This window comes from Babesia bigemina (genome assembly GCF_000981445.1).
Source record: "Babesia bigemina genome assembly Bbig001, chromosome : III".
Taxonomy (NCBI): Eukaryota; Apicomplexa; class Aconoidasida; order Piroplasmida; family Babesiidae; genus Babesia; species Babesia bigemina.
In genome coordinates this window covers 1294736-1317881 of record NC_027218.1, presented here as the reverse complement: position 1 = coordinate 1317881, position 23146 = coordinate 1294736, and the positions used below count along the sequence as shown (strand labels likewise).

The window sequence follows — 23146 nt, the reverse complement described above, 5'->3', positions numbered from 1 at the left end:
CAACACACCAGGGCACTGGTGGCTGCCCGCATTTCTGCGGGTCTGTAGGCGCATCGCAACTTCGGGTTTGACACTTTGCATCGATTAAACTGCGATTAACAAAGCTCCACAGTAGAAGACGGAACAACTTGTTCAGATTGCAGCAGCATGCTTAGAATCATTACGCTAACATACATTACAAATGCGATCATTGAACCAAGTTCACAGTCTCTTTCTGACTCCAATAATGCCCCGAGCATGTATGGCGCCGTACTCGTCTTGAACACCTCCCTCCTTCGTTGCCTCACGTCATGAGGGGCCGTTTCACCGCATGCCGTAAGGAGGCGCCGGGGCCATCATGGGAGCGCCCATTGGCGGCACGAACGGTGGAGGAGGGTGCGGCATGGGTCCGGGCATGTGCGGCGCCGGGGGAATCATGCCAACCGGGGGCGGCACATCAGGGCTGAAGCCAAGCTGAGGTGGCCTGACTGGGATTTCAGCGCCTGCTGGAGGCATCATGGGAGCACCGATGTGGCCTGGCATCGGCGCAGGGACTCCGCCGGGCACTCCACCAGGCACCACAGGTGGAAAGCCTGCACATTCCATTGCACATAATTACATGTCACAACGTACCGGTCGGGGGAGCGGCGGCGAGGGTGTACGGAGGCGGCTGGAAGAAGTGCTCCCGAACAAGCTCTGATTAAAGTGACACGATAGCTTGCATCCACTCACTCTGGTAGTAGTCGACCTTCATGCTGATGTGCTTGCGGCCCAGTGAGTGCTGCTTGCGGCCAGCGGGGGAGCTGTGCGTCAAGTAAATGCCGCAGTACTCGCAGTAGAACTTCGGCATTCTGTATCCCGGTATATACGACTGCGTTTCGGAGCGAAAGCCCAGCTATACGGGAGCTGGTGCCCCTGAACCTGGAAGGACGCTGCGCCGCGTAGACACGGTAACAGCTCCACTGCAGGCGGCAACGATACGCCGCCGTGTATTATGCGGTCGCAATACAGTAGACTAGCCAGAGTCCGCTGTAAAAACGCGATAGGACCCGCGCGGAAGCCCCATGGTGAAATCCGTTACAGTGCTGCGGTACACCTGACAGAGCGACGCCGGGCACAAACCTTCCAATACACATATCGAGCGGAGCTTCGCCACGTCATCGGGATATATTAACGCGCCTGTTTCACGGCCTGCAGCGAGCAGGGCCACCGTATCGCTACTCGACCGAGCGCCTCCACGATGATAGCGGACGCGCAGCAGAGTCCGACCTTCCTGGTCAGAGTCAAGAGGCGATTCGCCACCGCGAAGCGGGCGGTCGTCAGGTTCACGAAGAAGACGGTATCGTACATCGGCTGGGTGCTGTGGATAGCGGGGACGGCGGCTGTGACCCTCGTCGGCCCGGTCATGTTCCACTACGACAAGGAGTGCCAGCTTCTCGAGATGCAGCACCAGATGCTGCAGGCGCAGCAGGCTGCGAACGCGCCCGTGTTGAACTAACTGGCGGCAGCCTCCAGCGGCGCTGTATCGGTCAAGCAAAACGCTAATAATATGCTAGGCGTCATACGCTCGATATACATGTTTACGTCGATGATATCGTGATGCAAAAGTTTACCAGATGTAGTAGTACTTGCATTAATGAGTGTACATAGCGATGAATTGTGTGGACCGCGCGGTGGATTCCGTCCACGGTTGCCTTGGGGTATACAATGTAGATGGCGAGCAGAGCAGACATGGTGGTCAGCCGTTGTGGCGTTGAGTTGCAGCCAGCCTTCCATACTTTCATGCCGTTACTATCTGCTCATAACGACGGTTGGATGGTGTAACGGCCAGCAGGGAGGTGCAACATCCGCCGACACCACCGACAGCAGCAGTTCATATTACAACCGTTACATCTTCAGCTACCGCCCATGTGACCCCGCTGCCGAGTGGCACGCGGCATTAGCCGCAATGTATTCCGTGGTCATCGGATTTCGGCCTTGCCTCCAGCGCCCTCAATGAGCTTCACGGCCTCCTTGGCGTCCTCCTCCTTGTTCACCACCTTCAGGGTCGTCGGCGCGTTGTCGATGACGGCCTTCACCTCCGTCAGCGGCTGGTCAGGCAGCACCTTCCGCAGGATCCTGAACAGCGCCATGCGCACGCTCTGCTCCTCGGGGCGTTCCAGCAGCACGACCTCGAACGACGTCTTCTTCGGCTTGTCTTCGTCGTCCTCCTCGTCCTCGGGCGCCGTGGCCATCGCAGGGGCGCCTGCCGCGGCAGGAGCCGCGCTGACAGCCATGCTGGCCGAGACGCCGAACGCCTCCTCGATCTTCTTCACCAGCTCCGACGTCTCGAGCAGGGTGAGGGTCTTGAGCTCAGCCAGGATGTCATCCACTTTGGAGGCACGCAACTCGCCAGGGCCGCGGCCGGCAGGCCAGGGCGGCATCGGCTGATGCGGAGCGCCCACGAACGTCCAGCAGTGCGGCGAGCGGCGCCAGCATCTGGTTCGCAGCGCTTGCAAGGGGCACGCGGAACACAGCAACACACACGCCACCGCAAGAAACAGGTAGGAAGGCACGCTCATGGAGTACGCATACCAGCGACGCCGTTGCTTGTAGCCGTTTTGCGATATGGGAGCCGAGGAATCCGCGTCGGACTGAGGCGACGGCCCTGCACATCCCGCTCCGGGGCCTTCCATGGGAACCCTGGAGAACCGAATGGCGTGTCTAATTGTGGACAGACATGCTATGGCTATTAAACTTTGTTTATATGCAGGAAGACTGCGTCGACGCGGCGACATACGCCCGCCGCCGCACCACCCCGGTGTCCAGACGGGGTGACACACAGCTACGATTTACTGTACAACCCGATGGCGCTCCCCTGCTCAACCAAGGCGCGAACGCTGCACGGGACCGCGGCGCTGGTGATGGCGGGCGTCCGGCACGAAACCATGAACGCAGTGTTGAAGGTGATGCGCGCCTCCGCAGGGACGTCCTGGTCGTTCAGCGCTTGCTCGGCGTACTCCTTCTTCACATCTGCGCAATCGACGCCGTAACGCCTGAGCACGCTCCAGATCCGGAAACTGTACAGCGCGCCCAGGTAGTGGCCCATCGAGGACGCCATGCGCAACATGTTGGCGAAGGAGCCGCAGAGCTGGTCGAACATCGGCCGCGGCACTCCGCTGTATAGCTCTGAAGCACAATTAGATTATGTAATAGCATAAGACGCGACTTACCGTGGCGTAAGAGGAATTTGGGATGGACCTCTATCTTAGACAACAGCAGCGCCAGGAAGCCACGGTGCAACTTGAGCAGCTGCTCCTTGACGGGGACGTGGTCGAAGATGGCATGGAAGGTGCACAGCGCCTCCAGAATGAGGGAGAGGTAGAGATCCACCTCCTCCACCACGCATATGCGAGGGTTGCCGAGCAACGCGTATAGCTTCAGCAGCGCAATCACCTCCGCGTCCTTTCGGCCGAACTGCCCGCTGCGCACCAGCACGCCGGTCAGACGTGCGGAGAGGACGAACAACGCATAACGCGAGTTCACATCGGCGCGATCCTGGTGCGTGTTTAGCAACGCGGCCAGCTTGCGCAGCAGGCCGCACAGCACACCGAACACGTGGGGCACGATCCGTGAAGCCTCGTCCTTGCCGTTGGGATCGCGCTTGTCCAACGGCAATGACGAAACCAACTCCAGGTACTGCAGCAGACCCACGGAATGCGACACTATTGGCGCATCCAGACACTTGCAAACGGAACCCTGACTCGCAAAGTAGCAGCCAGATGACACTCGGTCCGCCGGATCGGACGAACCCAGAAACTGCGACACGTACTCCCCCACCTGTTGCGTGAATGCGCAGGTACAGGGCAGTAGCACGTGCCGCAAAACCCAGTCTGTGAACACGCCGGTGCTGAGCAGCACGCCGAGGCACTTGAAGGCGTTAAGGCGGCCACGAGACAACGGCTGCATCACACTCTTCAGACCTACTGACGCGCTGTCTCTGTGCATGCATATTCCCAATAGCACGTCCAAAATATAGCGGCCGCCATCGATAACTGCATTGTCCTCCGCGCACAGCCTGAGCAAGTAGTTAGCCACGAAACCATTGACCATCACCCACCTCGCTAGTACACGGCAGAGGAACCGGCATAGCATGTATTCCTCAGGCCGCGCGCTGTTGCACCACTCGACGAAAGCGTCAACCAAGCTGCATACCGATGAGGTGGGCATTGCGTAGTTCAACACACCCTCGGTTTTCTGATACGTCGTAGTTCACGATCTCAGCGATGAACCACCGGCTCACGAAAGAGGATGGTATGCTCAGGTACTGGCCGCCGAAACGCCGAGTCTTGCTGGCGCCGTACGATATACACGTGCAGCACGCGCTGGAGGCGTTGCGCAAAAGCGCCCTCAACATCTCCACCTGAAACACGTACGTGTCCCTCGGCAGGTTCAGCCACTGGCGGATATCCGCCTGGCTGTGCGATATGGCGTTGAAGCAGCAAATTTGGGCCGCCACGTTGCAGGAGTGGAGGCTGCTGCCCAGGTAGTAGAAGCAGGCACGCAGCGCGTTGAAGGAGACCCTGCTCCCCAGGGAGCACAGCGTGGACCACAACATCGATATGGCCTGCTTCACGAGATCTCCGACCTCAGCGTTGGGTGACCGCTGGGTGATGTACGCCACGGCGTCGCCGAGCTGCACGAGGCAAGTGTAATGCACGAACAGGCGGGACAGGCAATCCAGCAGCTCGACGTCAGCCTTCCGGGTGTAATTGCCGAACAGCACGTCGAAGAGGTCGTCTTGGTGGCGCGAGTAGTAGTCGAGCGACGCCAGGAATGCGAGCAGCGTGCTCTTCAGCTCGCCCTCACTCAGCAGCGTGTTGAGGCTGCGGCCGAGTGGCCGGTAGGGCGAGTTATCAGCTGACGACGGAAGACGCATTGAGCCGTTAATAGCGCCCGCAGCCATTTGAGCATGCAGGTCAGCAGGCGTGACAGTCGGCGAACCGTTCTTGTTCATAGGGGCCTGCTGCTGCTGCAGCTTCAACACATGCGACAGCCGCGACTCGAAGTGGTACCACAGCGCGACGTTCACGAGCTCCAGGCCCTGGTAAAACATGCCCAGCAGCTGATGGCCGAACCCCAATATCAGGTCCAAAGTGGCCCGAGACGGAGAGCAGTCTTCGGGCACCTTCATCAGGACCCCCTTGGTGGTAGCGATGACGAGGTCGGCCAGCGGCTCGCTCCTAGCGACGACCTTGCCGCAGGCGACGAACGTATACTGAAGCATGCTCAAGACGGGCGACACTATGTCCTCGTTCCAGCAGACAGCCAGGTGGTGGTCGGTCACCTTGGTCACCAACGGCTTGAGCAACGTCTCGTTGCACAAAAACTGCAGACGGAACATGTTGTCGTTCGACGCCTCGTCACCAGACAGGGACAACAGCGGCTCTCCGCGGCCCCTGCTCCGAGCGGAGGCGCTGCCGGCGCTCTGGTCCACCACCACCATCAGAAGAAACAGCGCAGACAGTCGCTGCAGGGCGCCGAAGGTGAGCGTCGCCAAAGCGCTTTCCAGGATGTCGCCGCCGTATTTGTCGAACGAATTGGCGATCACGGGTACCATAAGGTTCGCGAACGTGCTCGCGCTCAGCAGCACGCTGTCCAAACCGCCGCCACCAGCTGCTACCAGCGTTGCGAGGCCGGTCAGCAGCCGATCGCGATTTATGCTGTTGCCGGACACCTTGTCGTACAGCTCGTCCAGAACCAGGTACAGCGACGGGTCCGGTAGCGACAGCCCGCGGCCATGCGCCAGGCTGCCCTCGAACCGCTGGCTGGCGCTGACATGGCCGAGGAAGCCTTCTATGAGTATCATGATGCGCCGGAGCAGCGGGTAAATCTCGAACAGGCGCAGGTCATCCGGCGGCGTGACCTCCAGCAGCTTGATGCTCTCCACGAAGTCGCTGTCCAGCTGCCTCTTCACGCCGCCCTCGCTGGAGACGTCCACTCTAGACAGGTCGAAGAACCGGTACAGCTGGACCGTGCGGTACACGCGAGTGCCGCCGCAGAACGCGGCGTTGCAGTTCGACAGGTCGGCATCGCGTATCAGCGGCGCGAAACGCGCACGGAGCGCGTCCAACAGCTCCTTGCGGAGAGCAGAGCTCATGCTGAACCACGCCTACACACTCGGCTCCAAATCCGCATCGCACAAACCGCTACACATCCACGGAATGGCCGCCGCAAACAACGCACCAAGGCTGCAAACAGCCTCTGAGCGCTATTTGGGGGCGGCGGGGCCACGGCGACCGACAGCTAGCCACACGACGGAAGGCAAACAGGTTGTGGATCTCATAAATACATATAATTCTACTAAACAGTTAGCGTGACAGTTAATCCTGGACGAGGTCACTGCTGGACCGTATACGTGGTAAGGGAGCCTAGAATTCGTCGTTCGAGTTGTCTTCCTTGTCGGACTCGGCGTCAGAGTCGGCGTCGGTCGCGTAACCCTCGGCGATTTCCTCCTCGCGCTTTTCCAGCTTAGCCTCTTCGTTCTCGACATCGCGTCCTGCGCCGTGATTCTGTAGGGCAATGTGACAGCGGTAACCGACATGCGCGCTCACCCTGCTGAGTGTCCTTTTCACGTGCTCCAGCTTGAGGAGAGTGGTCGTCTCCTTTTCTATGATGTTGTCGACCTCGTCCAGCTCTGCGAAGGTTGTGTAAGCCGTTGAGGCGGCCACGAACCCTGGTTGACGGCCTTGTAGGTGAGCATCTTCGAGTGGTCGGTGGCGACGTACATCGAGCTCTCCCTGAGCCTGACGAAAGTGATCAGTTGCATCTTGCGCACAAACGTACGTCTTAAGCAGGGCGGTCCTCTTCTCACGCAAGGTATCGATGGTGCTCTTGGTCTTCTTCATAGCCGTCATGACCTCGTCCATCGACGTGAGCTGCGGCTCTTGCAGTTACCGTCACACCAAAACGTACCGTAAACGGGTCGAAGTCATCCTCGGGGAGGGAATGTGGTTTGTCCTCCAGCCCAGTGTCCATCAAAAGCTTCTCGACCTCCTTGTCAGCCTTAGGCGGGGTTGCGGCGCTAATCAGCATCCACGTACCTCCATCTGTTCGTCGGGTAGCTCGACCGGGGGAGTAAGGTATATCACTGGCGCCTCCATTTTGTCGATAGAAGCGTCTGAACGGCGTTGCTTACGTCTCGGTAACCGATACTTACTAGAATACATCATGTCGCCTTGGTCCCAGCCGCCAGGGGGAAACAGCCTACGACAAATAGCACAACCGGAAATTCGCCACTTACTGCATGTCCTCGTAGGAGATGTCGTCAGCTGCATGTCAGTTAGTGGTGTACGCGAAAATAGATGCACAGCTCATATACAGTTAAACGTACACGACTCGTTCATCATAGCCAACTCCTCGGCGATTGTGTCCAACATCTTCGCCTGGTCCTCGAGACTCATGTAGATCTCGTCGTCCTTGGCCGCCACTTCGCGAGCGCGCTCTGCGATAACATGAGGATGTCAGCTGGGCAAGATCTGCGACGGACGCCACGCAGTGACATGGACAGCACACATGGCACTATAACCTACTCAATTCGCTCGCATCCATAGCTTCTGGGAACTCCTCCAGACGGTTGTCCCGGTCGTTCCCCTCGGAAGCAACATCCGACCCTAGGACACAGACGGGGAGCAGAAAGAGGTACACACAGGCCACCAGACGCGCCATTGTTGATGTAGATTGCATTTAATATAACGAATTATAATGCTGCAGATGTATAAGTAGTGTCGATCTCCGCATGTCCCGCTTGCGGGCGACATCCCAGCCGACGCGCCGCCGTACACAGCAGCCCTAAATGTCCGGTCGCGGCTAGGAAGGCAGATCATCCAGCTGACGAATCCACACTTATAGCGCTATTCAATGCCATACGTCATAGCGGCACTTACACAGCGGTCTCCATGCATCATCAGACACGGGCGACCATGACCAGGAACGGAGCTAGATGAAGGGGAGGCTTGTCGCCACTCTGGCGGCTGCCATAGGCTGCGGATGGCAAACTGGGAGGAGTATAGGCCCGGAGGCCTACGTATCGCAATGCTACAGTGGAAACGGCAATGTTCGCTCATGCAGACAGCAGTGCGGCACTGCGTACTTGGCCGCACCGTCGGCTATTGCGAGCAGGAATCGCGCATTGCCTCTAGGAGCCGGATGGGGGAGGACCGACCGCTATTGCTGGAATGAAGATGCGCAACATGTGGTCGTAGCGGCGGCCGTGCCGCCGACGGTATCCGCGGACGACATAGACGTCACCATACAAAGTAACTCCCTGCACGCATCGAACAGGAAAGCACCGCTGATACCCATCATAAGCGGCAACACAAAGGTTAGTTGCGTTTTGATATACCATTTGTTGTCACCGTTGAGTCACGTGCACCCATAAATACTGACCCTGCGCCCCTGCATGGCAAAGATGTATCCCGCAGCTGCCTATATTGAAATGCATGGTTTGTAACCGCGATGGCGTACTATATATTTCATATAAAATACTTGTGTTGAGTTAGGTGCGATTACTGCGACATATAGAGGTCATCGGTGGGTAGTTGAGAACACCCATGCCATGTATACCGATTAACAAAGTCCAGGGTAGCATCGATGTCGACGGAAGCTTCTGGACTCTCGAGGAAGAGCGCGGGATATTGGAGCTGAAAATCACACTCAAAAAGGCAGAAAAGCATGCTGGGGATTGGTTCGGTGTCATCAGAAACGAGAGGGTGCAACAACAGACCTACGAACCAGTCGACCACCGTGATGCCGGTGTCACCAAGGTGCAAAGTCTGGAACCTAAAGGGGTATTTTGGCAGCGAACGTTCATGACAATTGACGCCCATCAACTGGAAGAGATGTTCGTGAGGTGGATGAGCCGCGAACAGTCGGAGACGACTGAGTTTGGCAAGCCCAAGCTGCCGGTGAATGTCGCATACGTGCAAGAGAGTGGCGGAGGGAAGGTCGTGTACCAAACGGATAACCTCGACCTGGATGAGTATCTGCAGGTCGTAATCATACCGGTGATTACCGAGGAGAATAAGCACGCCGGAGGCGGTGCGCAACTCACCTTCGTCAACAGCCCAACTACCCGAATGATATCGGGGCAAATGGGGGCTGAAAAGGCTGAGAAAACCGTAACTGCGCTCAATACACTCATTCAAACATTCGAAAGAGACGTACACAAGATCGAAGGGCTGATGAAACACCGGCAGCAGCAAAGCGAGTCCTTCGACTACATGGGCAGCGCGGCGTACCTACATGCCGATAACCTGGAGAGTTACGCCAAGTACCACGAGGAACTGAGGTCGTTGTCACCGCAGAAAGCGGCGCAATATGACCCCAAGCGGGTTTTTAAGGACGACAAAGCGGGGCTCACGATAGACTGGAACCCAACGGATGACCCGCCGCATGTCCCCAATGAGGTAATTTTAGTAACGCGAAGCCTGTCATGTGACGGCGCAGAAAAATGAGGAGAAGAAAAAGATACTCATCAACAAGCTCACTGAGGCCATCAAGCATACGAAGAGGCCACAGCCCCAGGAAACGGTCAAGTCGCTGGTAAACAACGTTCGGCAGTCGTTGGCGCTCAGCGACGTGGAGTACGACCAATTGATGCAGTAGGTTGTTACATCGTGAGAACAGCTATCAAATACCGCAGGAAGGCAGACGAACGCATAAACAGGGAAAACGCTCTGATCGCAGAGAAGCAAAGAATATTCAGTCAGATGAAATCTGTACCCGCGCTGATGGAAGCTCAACCAACCATTGAGGAGATCGTTGCGGAGGTGTCGCAGCCGAAAAGCAAGGACACGTTCGACATCGCCATGGCGCACCCGGAGAGGAGCATGCTGGCCAAAAAGTACGCAACACTCTCCAGCGTGCAGAAGGAACAACTGAGAAGCCGTTGGAAAACAAACGTAGGTTACGCCTAGTCTGAACATATTCAATCCGCACAGGAAAAACGGCTCAAGCTTCTCATCACCGAGCTGCTGGAGGCGCCACCGGAAAAGTGCTCGACCTTGTGCAACACTTACACGTAAGGCGTACAAAAAGGTGTTGTAAAAGTTATCAGAGACTTGTTAATCTCAGAAGATTACCCGACACTTATGCGGAGCTACCTCTGTTTCCACGAAGTTAAAGACAAGCACGAGAAAGAGCGACTGGCGTTCCTCAACCAATTCGTCCTTAGCCTCTACAAGGACCAAAAGATATACCTTTTGCACGACGAGAAGATCCAGTTGCAGAAAATCAAGCAAATAATACTCTGGGCGCGCAACGAATTCCAGAATCTGAACGACCTGGTCATGCAGAACAAGCAGCAGTACGACACCAATTTCATGTGCTACCTCAACCTGGCCATTTCCAAGGAGGTGGAACGCATTAGGTATTTGCAACAGGGTAGCCAATGATATTGTGCAGGGAGGAACATGGAGACGGGTCTCTGGACAGTGGGGCTGCCAACCCTGAGGCGCAACCGTGGCTATGCGTGCTCACAATCATACAACGCGCAGTCAATTCGATCGCCAAGGCCGACATGGCCGAGGATCTCAATTTCATCACTACCATTGTGTCGTTCGACGATCCGCAAGTGCGCAGCTACATGCTGGAGTTCATACTGGCCACCATGCCGCGCTCGGACTGGAAGGGCTTCAAGGACCTCATCATGTCGGCCAGCGAGTCGCTCATACGCAAACCCGCCGACGAAAGGTACTTGTAGGCACGAAGTTGTTGCTAAATGTCGCAGGGACGACCTGGAACACACGGAGCCGCACTTTGTGGAGGCGATCATGCAACTGCGCGAAGAAGTTGAGAAGATGATACCGGACTGGATCATAGACGAATTGCTCTCTGAGGACGATCGCAACTTCATGATACAAAACAACGTTGGTCAAGCTGCATCTCTGTGTTACACACTCGTTCAGAGGCAGAAGATCCCACTGCTGCAGCTAGAACTCGAGCCGAAGCAACATGTGGGAGCCGCCACACATCTGCCAGATGCCGGCAAGACGCCAGCGGAAAAAACGCCGGTGTTACCGCTGAAACCGACCTAATACCAACATGTGGCGCATCTGCGGCGTCCGCACGCAACCGTGCCACTATCGCAACGTCTATCGGACACACCTTGGCCGGAGCACATCCACCGCCAGGTGGACTGCGCAATGCCGGAAATGCGGCGCCACTGTGGCGCCAAACAATGATGTCTGCTTCTTCTGTCAAGTTAGATAAATCGATTTAACGCTAATGTGTATGCTAGACGTGCCAGTGGCCGATAGAATCCAACGTAATCGCGAAGTTCAATGCCTTCGAAGTTTTTCAGCTGTGCGTTTCAATATACAAGTAGAATAATGAGGAACTTAGGCCGCTGAACTATCGCATAGACAAGGCGCGGCTCAATCAGCAGTACAAGAGCTACCAGTTCACCCTGCATCCGGACAAGCACGCGTCCAAGCAGGACGAGGAGATAGACATCATAAATTCGAATGCAAGCATCGTCAACAGCCATTATAGAACGTTGCTGGACGATAAGCAAAGGGCGAGGGTACTGTTCTGCATCAAGTACGGCAAAGAGGTACCGCGACATAAACCTACAATTTAACTTGTCGTAGGAATTCGATAAAGGGCTGGCAAGTGTGGAAACGTCACAACTGGAGGAAATCATGGAGGTGTGTGAGATTATTGCGCTCTTTTGTCATAGCGAAGCAGATTCATGAAAAGATAGAAGCGCTTCAGGATCCCTCCGAAGCGAAAATTGTACAACAAGAGTTCGAGGAGGTCATCGCATCAGCTGTGAAGGAGCTGGAGGAGGGTTTTGAGAGCGACGTGAGTTATTCGACTCAGTTGAGTACACATTTGCGCAGGACAAAACCGCCGCCATTAAGCATTTCAAAACGCTGTCGTTTTACATGCAACTCCTGGAGAAAGTGCAAAATATTGCTGGCAATAAGTAACGACGTCTGGAGCCACTGAGGTGCCACACACCGTGGCCTTCTCTCAGCCGACGCGACGCTAGGGCGTCTCAGCGTCGATGGGCTGTCAAACGCCGTGAGCGTCCAGACAGGCTCAGAAAATGACACCCAATAACGTAGCATAATGTTTGATCGAATCACTTCGCGTTGCGTGACGGCGGCGGTCACGAGAACGCGCTCAACCTTCCAGGGGAGAGAGGCGCGCCGACTCTCGATCTCGCCCAGAGAACGGCCGGGGTGTGACGCCACCAGGCCGCAAAACATCGCAATCAGAGCGTCAAACGATGCCCGTTCTTATTCGACGGGCGACGAACGAGGATACCTGGAGCCAAGGGTGCAACATTTGGGCACGCCGCTCAATTCACTCGATTGCGGCACCTTGTTCATCGTCAAGGTGCCAACCATTGGTAACGGCGTGGAGCACGGGAAGATACACGAGTGGCACAAACGCAGGGGCGACCAGGTGGATCTTGGCGAGCTCATTTGCGTCATAGAGACCGACCAGGTAAGAGTAGACAGCATGGCACGACATCGTTACGAAGGTGTTTGTGAGGGTGCACTCACAGGTTGCCGGTACTGTGGTAGAGACGGTGGGAAACGAAGGTAAGAGGTTGTAAATGCAGCACTATTCACTGCAGGGTGCAAGGTCAACGTCGGCGGCGACCTCATTATAATACGTCAGGACGAAGAAGCTGACGAAGAGGCATCGGATGAACCAGAGGAGGAATAACTAGTGCAAAACACTGCAATATGCCGTGTTGGCACTAGAGTATCGCAATCGCAAGTTGGCCAAAGTTCACGCTACGGTGACTGCGCAACACGTTCGTCACGTGAGTCTCCACAGTAGTTCGCTGTTCACAAAATGCGCCGTGTAGCAAAACATTGGCGCTTTGTGCTGCCTAATGAGGCCTTATAGGTTATTAAATAATGACTAAAACCTTAAATTATATAGCTGTATATCGATGACTTCGGCACTACCCGCCAGCATAGCGCTTGTGCAAGGTCGTATGGAGGCCATGCCCTGATCGGTACAATTATAGTGGGGTAGTACGCCTCTTGTCGACATCCGACACTTCGACTTCTTGCTTCAGAAGGTGCTCACGATCCTCGAAATAGGCGAACTTCTCGCAACGACGCTCCGCCGCAGACAGGGCCACCACCTCGCGACCGCAGTCCAGCAGCAGCCGCTCAAGCAGGCGAGGCTCGGTCACGTCAATACCGAATTTGTCACGCAACCGCTTGAACACCAAATCCGCATCTAGGGATGACCATACTTTGCACCCTTCGGGGAGTTCCTCCACCTCGAGGCCTCGTTTAAAGCTGTCCTCACGGGCACGCATCACATTGCAAACCGCGATCTGGTCGTCGTAAAATGCGCGGATTGCGTCGCTGGTAGGACCCACATATACCTGAAAATGGTATTGCAATCAGGTTTAACGGTAAATACCTGCCCGCCCTTCCAGTAGAAGTGGAAGTCGCTAGTGTCGTCACGGGCAACCTCCTCTGGGGTTTTAGGCACCACTGTGAACTCGTCAAGCTTCATTGTATCCCAGCCGAACAGCTTGCTCTCCTTCACAGCGAAATACTCGCCTGAAATTCAGATGATACGCAAGCGAGATCGAATGCAAACCTGGAAGGCCTTCGCTGGTCCGCTCTACCCAGCAGCGGTAGTTGCGCCAGCATTCGTCGTTAGGCTTGTCGAACAGACCAAACAAAGAAGCCGTCTCCACGTATGCTTCGTCATGCTTACGTTCCTCGGCTATTCGCGAAATAGGTGGAATCGAGTCCATATCCCAGTGCGACCCGCCGCTCCAGATGGGTACCGCGCCTTTTCGCATGCGGTCGTTCTGCGACATCGGAACGGCGAAGTCGTCGTCTAGGCGAGTAAGTAGCTGCGGTCCACCCATGGTTGGAGCGCGGTAGCGCAGGAATATCTCGTGAACGTCATTCTCTATCTCACGTGTCATCGGGTAGTTCAGGGCTGCAATCGTTTCGTGCAGCTGACCGATGCTACGCGGCGATGACAAGCTGGAACCGACCTGGTTAGGAGTTAAAATGTGGTCAATGATAAACTTACGAAAGGGCGACTAAATACCCAAGACATGCTAAGTTGCGCAAGGGTCATGCCGTGAGTCCGTGCAACCTTCAGGTACTCGGCAGTGGCGTGCTGACACCAAATAGTTCTATTGATGTTATGAGACAAACAGCTGTGTTCGAAAACAAACCTGTGGGTGTGGAAGGTGTCGGGAAAGAGGTTGCACCGCGCATTGGCCGGGCCGAAGCTCAAATGACCGTAATCCTCAGGGATCTCAACTGATATCAAGATGAGGCACGATTGATCTGCAATGCAACTTACAATCACCAGGGTAGTCGTGCTTGTCCGCAAATGTTGCATTCTCCTTCGTCTTGTCGGGACCCATAGGGTTGTGTCTAATGCAAATAAGCGAGCCGTCAAACCGGAAACGCACCGCTCGGGGTCTATGTACTTTCCCGTCAGAATGCCCCCTGCAAGTATGCCGTATGCGACGATTGGGCAGTTCAGATTTTCCTTTAGCACTGCTTCCGACATGCCTGAACACGATAACAACTATCAGCTGGTCACCAACCACTAGACTCAACCTCGTTGCGATGAAGCATGTTGTACATCTGCTGTGTACAAGCTACAGGGAACTTTCGACCCGACTTGTTCTTCAAATGGCAGAGTCCCCAAACCGTCTCGTTGGACAGGCCGATGGAACGCACCTTACCCTTGCTAACCAGAGTCTCGAATATTTCGCATTGAGCCGAGAGTAATTCGTCAGCATCGTACGTACACTCGTCCGCATTCTCTGAGGCCGCGCCGCTGAACACGTCGCGTTCATTGCCCCAGCAGTAGGTGTCCTCCCCAAGGTGAGCATTTGGCACGTATCGGTAAGGATGCACAAAGGACAAGATGTCCAAGTAGTCTGTACCCAGGCGATCCAAAAGCTTGTCTACTGCTTTTTCTATCACTGATCTGTGGACCAGATGGATAATATGAACGACAAGGCAACTTACAGAGTGGGTGGTGACGATATATCCCCGCGCACCCAAGACAAGAAACGCCCCCGGGTGCGAAACTTCCCCAAGTTGCTAGACGATATCCTTCCCGATACCACAACATCTTCACGTTTAACTCGGCGCAAAAACTCGCGCATGCTGCGATGCTGGCCCTCCAGGTAGCTACGAGGCTCGTATGGATAGGGGTCGTATTCGCAGGTATCCTGAAAATCAATGACAATCGCAAGCATATAACGCTCACATAAAAGTTTATGCCGTATTGTTTGTGAGCAGTCTCCAATACTTCAACAGCATGGTCGTGATCGATGAGTTCAGGGTTGTCGTACATTGACGTGCCGATGCCCAACTCACTAACGACCAACTCGCTCTCCCCCAGACGACGGAACTTTAGCCCTGGTGCCAATGTTAAACAGACAACTGGATTTATATTGACTTACCCTCCACGTAATGCTTAGAATTAAGCACTTTTGCAGTAGGGAAGTTATTCCGTGCCACGAATTTGACACGGCGTTCAGCAGCCGATGCTGCCGTGTCAACAGGCAACGGGGATGCGGTGGTTGGGGGAGCTGAATCGCTCACAGCTGACGATACAGTGTCTTCCACATCTTCATTGGTGTCGACGGTTTGCGATTTTCCTCCCTGCTCACGACGAACGCGAACGGCCACCTCGGTTCTGATCTCGTCTAATATGCCCTGGTAATGCTTCGTTCCTAGGCCCTTCAACCGATTCTCATTCTTAGTGGCACTGCCAGTTTTCTCAGGAGGTGTATCTGGTTCCCGTGCCTCATATATCGGGTTGGAGAAGAGATTATCAAAGATCCTGTCAATCTCCTCCTCAGTTAGTTCGCGACCAGGGACCATTGGACCCCAGTGGCGGTGATCAGGCCACCTTCTGCGCTTTTGCGCTCGTAGTGGACCTCCATATGCGCGCTTGTGGCAGGAATCACGACGGATGAAGCAGACGCATAGGCCAACTTGGCACAGCAGGGCAATCAGACACCAAAAGGTGCCTACATTGCACATTACGCAGATACTACCGCCAACACTGCCACATTATTGTTTACTTAAGGGAAAGAAAAATATAAAGGCCCAGGAAGGCCCTATCAAGTAATGGAAGTTAGACACACCGGACGATGTGTGGCGTTCCGGTTAGAGAAAAACGGGTGAAGAAGCGATCAAATGGGTCCCATGTGATGAATTCCTAATACATAATTGCAATAGAGTGGGTATAGAGGCGGAAGGTCAGCAACATCCGCAAGTATGAGGGCTTCACGGCTGTTGTTCCGGGCCATGAGCACCGCGAGAGAGGCTACAGCAAAACAAAGACATGAAAAATTAGTCGCTGTGGAGACCGAAATATACTCCCCTTGTATCAATAATGGTATGCGTTTTATTTCAAATCCATCATAAAGTTACGAAACAGATATATACTATCGCGGATTCCCGCTCCGAGAACTGGTCAACAAGTGTACCTTCACAGATGTCGCGCACCTGCTAATCAAGGGCAACCTTCCACAGGAACATGACAGGGTGACGTTCGAGTCTGCAGTGAATGAGGGCATGAACAACGTCACTCCACTGGTGCATAAAGTACGGCAGCTTATGCCCCAAAATGCGCATGTAGCGGTAGGAAGCAGCGCAGTGGAATAAACACTATATCAGAACATCCTGACAGCATCTTTGGCCTGCCTAGACGCTGGATACGATCATGGAGATTCCTGCAGTTACGAGAAAATTATAGGGGAATGTTTGGCTATACTCGCACGGTCGCATGACGGATCAGCCATGAAACTACAGTCTGAAGATACCGTATTGGACTTCCTAGCTCAAAATATATGCTCAGTGCCTATCAATGAGGTCGATTTGGATACCAAAATGCTGCTAAATACCATCGCAATCCTATACATGGAACACGGACTGACAAGTAAGTTTATGTTCAGCAGGTTTCACCTTCTATTTAACCTCCAAAAATAATCCGTGCATTCGGGCAAACGTATAAACCATATTGTGACGATTATATGTATGTCAATTGCCTTCAGGTGCTTCTTACGCTGCCAGGATATGCATATCGGAGGAGGGCAGCGTGTACTCGGCGCTTATAAATGCCATAGCAACACACAAGAGCTGCACGCCAATGTTTGCATGGCAGCATTTTGACGACCTATTTAATGCGTCTGAAACTGAGAAGCGGAACATCATTAAAACATATAACGAGGAGCGACGCTTACCCAAACCTTTCAGGGACTTCGTTCATCCATGCAAAGATCCCAGGACGGATATTTTGATGGTAAGCAGTACAGCCGCCATAGTTGCAATGGTTTCTCAGGAACACTGTGATGCTGACATGCTAGATCAGGTACTGGAGATACAGAAAGGTTTAGATGGACGTTGCCACTTCCGCTTCGATGTGTTCGTCTTCCACCTGCTCACTAGGTGGGTTGTTCAGGTGAACCGCCTTATAAAACGTTAGGTTGCACAAGGATAAAAACCAATCAACCATCGGAGCAGTTAGAAGCATGCTAATGGTGCCACGCATAGTAGGTAAGTGTAAATCGTGATTAGCGCGACTTGCGCAGGGTGGCTATCGCATATCGCCGAACAACACAAGGTCAAACGCAGAATCGAACATATCGCAGCATACGTGGGGACAGCTCCAAAACAAATCACACGAAAATCAAATGCTTAACTATTCAAAACTTGTTGCTGCTCATAAGTCATTGAGCAGTGAACGGCGCGTTGCTGTTGAGCACGCCGTTTATGTCAACGACCGTCCAGTCCTTAGTGTCTATATCATCACCGTCGCGCGAACGCATGGCAATTTCAGATTCAAATGTCAGCTTGTGAGTGGCTATCTTCTTATTGTCCTCCCATACGGTCGATCCACGAGAGTCAACCAGGCTCAAGGACTGGCGCACAGTCAGCAAGACCTCCATACGAGCTAGTATACCTTTCTCGAACGTCTTCATCACCAATTCGCGATTTTGTTGCCTATTCATTGGCATCTCATCGCCTGTTGATCCCGAGGATGAACCCGATTTCTTGGGCAATTCAACCAGAATCTGATGTGCGAGCGCCTGCTTCATCAGATATGGCGAAGAGATCTCGTTCCCGCGCTTCCCTCCGATAGTCAGCCAGAATACGTCCAGTTTTGTGTCCTTCACATCAGACACCTCAAACTTAAGCTGCAAGGAACTTATGTTTCAAGCGTAATGTCGAACATACCTTCAAACCCATGCGATCCAGGTAGCCCAGCCCCTGATTTAAGAAGTCAAACAGTGACTTCTCGCAACATCCCTCTAAGCCCGTGATGTCGCGTTCAGTTAAAGCTGAGGCCAGAAACTTCATTGCGATCTCCGCACCGGGGCCCAATTTCTACGGACAGCTGAAAATAAGCGCACGCTTCACTCACCTCCCGGAGGTTGTCCATCTTTTTCGGAGAGAGAAACTTGGCTCCCATCATACCCACGCGATTATTGACTACACGCTGGAAAACACTGGACGTCATGGTACGCCCGAGGCAGTTATTAAAAGACGAAAACAGGCGACATAGGTGGAATGCAGCTGCGGCGTCGCCATCTGATTTGAATAGTTCAAATGCTCCGGATATGACATCTGCTGCATGTGGGTCACTCTGCATACCCAATAGCTGCGAACTGAATTCCAACAACGTTCGCAAGTCTCGGAGGCGGAACGGGTACGCTCTTGAGCAATCGGCCTGTAACTGGTCTTTGAACTTCTGCAAAGCGACCACAAATGACGAATTTCGGTCGTTCACGGAGGATATGAGACGTACAAACGTATCGGAATCCACTGGCTCAGAATGCCCAGTGGAAGGCTGCTCGGTGCCGACGCTGCCATCGACTCCAGTGCCATCTACCGCGCTGTTTGGCGTCGAACCGGACGGTTCGCAATCATTCGTCGCACTAGAATAACTACGATAGTGGCAAGTAGCCAACCGTAGCGGCGACGGCCTCAATGGAGGTTTGCGAGTCGATGCACATAAGGAAGGCCGGCCGCTCCATCCTCCTAAACGAGAGGCCGCCAGTGCAGACTGGCGCCTACAAAATAAGTTACATACGCGTTTCGCGTTAATCATCCTAATGTCTAATGGTTAAAGGATGTGCATAGAGGGTTGACGCGAGTCGTCATGACGAAGAGCGTCCAGGCAGATGAAAATGATCCGCACATTCACGCAGAGAAGATGTGCAGCCTACGCTTACCCCGGCGCATCAAAAATGCGCTGGTTCTTTGTCAAACCTTATGTGCGCTGGGAGCCGGACAAGCTGCTGCACTACCCTGAGGTGTCGCACGTCGACAGCAAACGCATCGACTGGCTCTACACAGAGCCGAAGAGCAGGTAGTGACGAGTTCGTACACGTTCATGTATGTCTAAGGTACGATGCGGTGGATATTTACGGCCCCAACACCATCGAGCTGAGCAACCTGCCGATGGGCAGGACGCCTGAATACCTACAGGAGAGACTCAGGCGATTCTTCTCAAAGTTCGGCACCATCACATTCTGCAGATGCATGCCGCATGATTTAGATCCGTACCAGTGTAACGGCACAGGCTACGTCACATTTCGAAGCAAGGAGGCCTCGGTGGCAGCGGCAAGTGCCAACCTGGTCTTTCCCTATGCTCTGCACAGCAAAATTATCGCAATACGGCACCTTGACACGGACAAAACGAACGACCCAGATTATGTGCACAAGCAGAGGCATTATATTAAACAAACTGTCGATATCGCAAGACAACTTTACAACAAGCTCACGAGGCAGGGGCCGTGCGCACTGCGCGACGTATCCACCGGAATATACGAACGCAACTTCTACTCCGGCAAGTGGCACAAAGCTGGCCTATCCGTTTTAATGCGATTTGGTGCGTGGTCTGACTTCCTTACAAGCAATGGGCTAAACGGAATGTTCGACGTCAGTGGTAGGTATTCAGACAACCATTACTCAACCAGTTCAGGTGGAAGAGTAACGCTGGGATTACAATGCGATGATACAGCCGAGAAAACACTTCAAACACTATTCATTCAGCAGTCTAGAGCACTGGAAGACGAGTTAACGGTGCACTGGCGGGAGGGTAGAATGCCGCTGCCACCCGAAGTGCAGGAGGAAGTAGATGAGCTGTATCATCTTAAACCACTGCCCGTGCATCTTCAACTGCTTTCTAGGAGCCAGACTGTGTACCGCATTCATGACGAACGGCACATGTTCAAAATACAGCTCAAGCAGAAGAGGAACGAGGCCCGACGGTTGGCGCGTGCCGCAAAAAAGACTACGTAATTGTACCGTTATACAAACGAAATGGACATATGTAGTACTTCTTACAAACATATCGTGCCTTCTAACTTTGAACAGCATATTCGTTACTGTGTCGATGTTGTTTAGAGAATATGCGAACGTAGGTTCTCCCAACAATCTAAGTTTATATGAAATGTATAAACGACGCAATTTTGTGTTTCCATATGAACGTTATTGAGAAATTGTCTATAGAGGCGGTAGATTCGCGATCTCTCTGCTTTGCCCGTATGTGATGAGTAGATTCGTGTGGTATCTCGCATATTAGTATATGAAGGCAATAGATTGGCATTGAAATTGTATGCTACGTTAAGTGGTGGGTTGTTGATTAGGTGTCTGGGTGAGCTAGGGAGTGGCATAAATTTAGTTGTGCGTACAATCAACGTGGTGATTAGCCATAAGACGGCGATTAACATCACTCGTGAAGGTACGATTAGGTTTGCAGGTATGTGATCTTGGCAAGTCGTCCAACACGTGCAGCGGCGAGTAGTGATTGAGCAGCGATGCGGTGTGATGAGGGTGAGCGCAAATGCGATTTGATGTGGAGCAGGTAGAGGAGAGAGAGGAGCCCAGAGGGAGAGTTGTGATCGCTGTTGTGTCTACTGTGATCGCTGTTGTGTCTACTGTGATCGCTGTTGTGTCTGCTGTCATTGCTGCCGTAACTAGTAACATGCTCATCTGGTTGCTCATCAACGCAATCATTACTTTGTCTAGACATTAGATGTCAGTAGCCAGTTAGGTTATCACGGTCATTAGCTGCGCAGTAGATACCGCACCCTGTGGAACGGCCGGATGCGGAAGTAGACCATGACGCAGATGACGACGATGATGAGGGCGACGGGGACGATGATGATGGGGAGGAGAGGGGAGGAGAATGGTAGAGAATTGTGATCTTGGGCCCGAGCTTCGGTACGTGAAGGGAGCTGTTGATGGCTGGCGGCCTCAGACTGAACACCGGGAAAAACAGCGGGAGCGTGTAGACCGGGGGAAGAGCGTTGCTGTTTTTCCTTACAACACTTACATGAACATTTAGACACGTTGTTTTTACATTGCGTTGCACATTTCAATATTTCGCAATCGTACGGCATATGGAACATAGTGCGCTTAAGGTAATGTGCCTTACATCCTTTGCAACCATCCTTGCTTGTACATTTTTCACAGCACCACGGACAACAATTACACAAAATAGGCATTTGACATTCCGTACCACATTCACAGTCGAACCTCAGCAATCCTGACATCTTCCCCTCCCAGTCCCCTCAACCTGCAAACACATCAATCACTTAAGCAAGCACTCATCAACCACTCATGAGCACGCACCTTATCAAGACACTCACCAACTACAACATGAACACGCACCTACGCAAGGACACTGACCATCTACCATCGGCGCCACGGTAGCAGCAAGGTGACCGTCATTCTACGCACCGTATATTACATCAAAACTATGCCATTGTCACAACATCAATGCGCTTTGGGTGACGCATCTTGGAGGTATCCTTGCCGTGGCATGCAGATCACAGGGTACCAGCTGGGCAGTCGACTTCATACTCCACAGACCGTACAACTGTGCCACCACTGCTAAATATCATCGCATTTGTCTTCTAATTACTGCCTGAATGAACTAAGGCTTGTTTTACAAAATTAGTAAATACCACCATGTTGGCCACACATGCCACGTAACCGCACCCCCCACTGTTCACGTAGGATTGTCCAACATCGCTACCATCTCGCCAGCTAGTACGTAACAGATCGTATACGCACAGAACGAATTGCCGCTTTACACAAATGACTCACCTCGCATATAGCACGCTAGCTCACATCGCACGGTATTCGTTGGAGGCCGACCCGAATATCAGGCCGCCAATCTCCACAATCGACCAGCACCTTGTTTAGGTTCCTGTGATCCATATACGCGTTCAGCCGGAATGTTTCTTTTATCAGTAATGTTAGGAGGGCATTAGTCCCCAACTTATTTCTACGTATGGCATCTAAATTGCGCAGTGAAGTGAGGGTCGGCTAGATGGGAGGCGTGGACTGCGCTAAACCATTGCCGCACTTTTCTAATAAGACCGTGATTATATGCCAAGAATTTAGAGTTTTAATCCATTTGACTGCTACCGGTGTATTTATGCCACGTTTAATTTACTCACCCAATGGCTTCGTGTCACGTATATTGGGCACATTCGTAGGCCTCAGCCATTCATAAATTTTCATTGACTAGTTCAACCACAGAGGCAACCATCAGTTTAAGTGGCGCAATGTCTCACCTAATCATGATGCAGATTGCTGGGGATAGCGCTGCATGATGTTGCTGTTACGCCACGTTCATGATTGCTGCAACGGTCAAGCCGGTGTCAATACGGAGTGATATTCTCCACGACTTATTAGGTACCATATTCTATGGCTCAAAACACAGAACCGGAGCATATCAGACGCAAGCAATGTTGTGTCCAACCCGTCATATGTCTTTGGACTCGGCACAGTTGAACATGCCAAGGTGGCCTCGGGTGGATGGATACGTCTACGAGGTTAGGGGCAGTATAGAATACCATACAGAACAACAACGTATACGCAATTTCCATATATGCTTTGAAAGTACGAGTTTCCGTACACGCCTACGAAGGAGTGGATATGGCCCTAATTGTGGAAAGAAAGCGGGTAGGCCGGACAACGGTATCGCCCTAGTCACGACCAATGAACGATCCCCGCATGGGCCCAGGGTGAGAGGCTCAACACGACGTACAACAGCAAAAGTTCTGTGCAGCAGGTGGACGCCGTAATGGAGGCATAATCCAGCTGCGAGGCTGAGGGGCGCGGACAATCTATGG

The 23146-nt window shown here is 53.2% G+C and overlaps 10 protein-coding genes across 10 annotated transcripts; 4 read left to right on the top strand and 6 right to left on the bottom strand.

Annotated features, from left to right (window-relative positions):
• Positions 1 to 303: 303 nt before the first annotated feature.
• On the bottom strand, positions 304 to 829 carry BBBOND_0305250 (U1 zinc finger family protein, putative; the record flags this gene model as incomplete). The annotated part of the gene is made up of 3 exons (XM_012913354.1): positions 304 to 572; positions 613 to 675; positions 712 to 829. The coding sequence occupies 3 exons, from the start codon at positions 827 to 829 to the stop codon at positions 304 to 306; spliced, it is 450 nt and encodes a 149-aa protein (XP_012768808.1).
• A 390-nt stretch (positions 830 to 1219) lies between these two features.
• Positions 1220 to 1477, top strand: BBBOND_0305240 (hypothetical protein, conserved; the record flags this gene model as incomplete). The annotated part of the gene is made up of 1 exon (XM_012913353.1): positions 1220 to 1477. One exon carries the CDS (start codon positions 1220 to 1222, stop codon positions 1475 to 1477), a length of 258 nt encoding a protein of 85 aa, XP_012768807.1.
• A 463-nt stretch (positions 1478 to 1940) lies between these two features.
• Positions 1941 to 2654, bottom strand: BBBOND_0305230 (RIBOSOMAL PROTEIN L7/L12, putative; the record flags this gene model as incomplete). Its single annotated transcript, XM_012913352.1, has 1 exon — positions 1941 to 2654. The coding sequence occupies one exon, from the start codon at positions 2652 to 2654 to the stop codon at positions 1941 to 1943; it is 714 nt and encodes a 237-aa protein (XP_012768806.1).
• Positions 2655 to 2803: 149 nt separating this feature from the next.
• BBBOND_0305220 (hypothetical protein, conserved) lies at positions 2804 to 6118 on the bottom strand (the record flags this gene model as incomplete). Its single annotated transcript, XM_012913351.1, has 4 exons — positions 2804 to 3147; positions 3192 to 4036; positions 4079 to 4165; positions 4206 to 6118. The coding sequence occupies 4 exons, from the start codon at positions 6116 to 6118 to the stop codon at positions 2804 to 2806; spliced, it is 3189 nt and encodes a 1062-aa protein (XP_012768805.1).
• A 271-nt stretch (positions 6119 to 6389) lies between these two features.
• On the bottom strand, positions 6390 to 7686 carry BBBOND_0305210 (hypothetical protein, conserved; the record flags this gene model as incomplete). Its single annotated transcript, XM_012913350.1, has 9 exons — positions 6390 to 6530; positions 6573 to 6655; positions 6694 to 6764; positions 6805 to 6896; positions 6934 to 7023; positions 7062 to 7224; positions 7262 to 7289; positions 7352 to 7462; positions 7551 to 7686. The coding sequence occupies 9 exons, from the start codon at positions 7684 to 7686 to the stop codon at positions 6390 to 6392; spliced, it is 915 nt and encodes a 304-aa protein (XP_012768804.1).
• Positions 7687 to 7960: 274 nt separating this feature from the next.
• On the top strand, positions 7961 to 11054 carry BBBOND_0305200 (hypothetical protein, conserved; the record flags this gene model as incomplete). The annotated part of the gene is made up of 9 exons (XM_012913349.1): positions 7961 to 8341; positions 8601 to 9425; positions 9466 to 9620; positions 9662 to 9920; positions 9960 to 10039; positions 10076 to 10387; positions 10423 to 10710; positions 10748 to 10886; positions 10926 to 11054. The coding sequence occupies 9 exons, from the start codon at positions 7961 to 7963 to the stop codon at positions 11052 to 11054; spliced, it is 2568 nt and encodes an 855-aa protein (XP_012768803.1).
• A 1039-nt stretch (positions 11055 to 12093) lies between these two features.
• Positions 12094 to 12699, top strand: BBBOND_0305190 (biotin-requiring enzyme family protein, putative; the record flags this gene model as incomplete). Its single annotated transcript, XM_012913348.1, has 2 exons — positions 12094 to 12559; positions 12608 to 12699. The coding sequence occupies 2 exons, from the start codon at positions 12094 to 12096 to the stop codon at positions 12697 to 12699; spliced, it is 558 nt and encodes a 185-aa protein (XP_012768802.1).
• Positions 12700 to 13003: 304 nt separating this feature from the next.
• On the bottom strand, positions 13004 to 15869 carry BBBOND_0305180 (ALDO/KETO REDUCTASE, putative; the record flags this gene model as incomplete). Its single annotated transcript, XM_012913347.1, is given in 11 exon segments — positions 13004 to 13378; positions 13417 to 13559; positions 13600 to 13969; positions 14047 to 14152; positions 14195 to 14309; positions 14326 to 14399; positions 14438 to 14540; positions 14576 to 14964; positions 15006 to 15211; positions 15250 to 15401; positions 15446 to 15869. 11 exon segments carry the CDS (start codon positions 15867 to 15869, stop codon positions 13004 to 13006), a joined length of 2457 nt encoding a protein of 818 aa, XP_012768801.1.
• A 1853-nt stretch (positions 15870 to 17722) lies between these two features.
• Positions 17723 to 19104, bottom strand: BBBOND_0305170 (hypothetical protein, conserved; the record flags this gene model as incomplete). The annotated part of the gene is made up of 3 exons (XM_012913346.1): positions 17723 to 18190; positions 18231 to 18380; positions 18418 to 19104. 3 exons carry the CDS (start codon positions 19102 to 19104, stop codon positions 17723 to 17725), a joined length of 1305 nt encoding a protein of 434 aa, XP_012768800.1.
• A 79-nt stretch (positions 19105 to 19183) lies between these two features.
• On the top strand, positions 19184 to 20300 carry BBBOND_0305160 (hypothetical protein, conserved; the record flags this gene model as incomplete). Its single annotated transcript, XM_012913345.1, has 3 exons — positions 19184 to 19365; positions 19403 to 19944; positions 19981 to 20300. The coding sequence occupies 3 exons, from the start codon at positions 19184 to 19186 to the stop codon at positions 20298 to 20300; spliced, it is 1044 nt and encodes a 347-aa protein (XP_012768799.1).
• Between the last annotated feature and the right edge of the window lie 2846 nt (positions 20301 to 23146).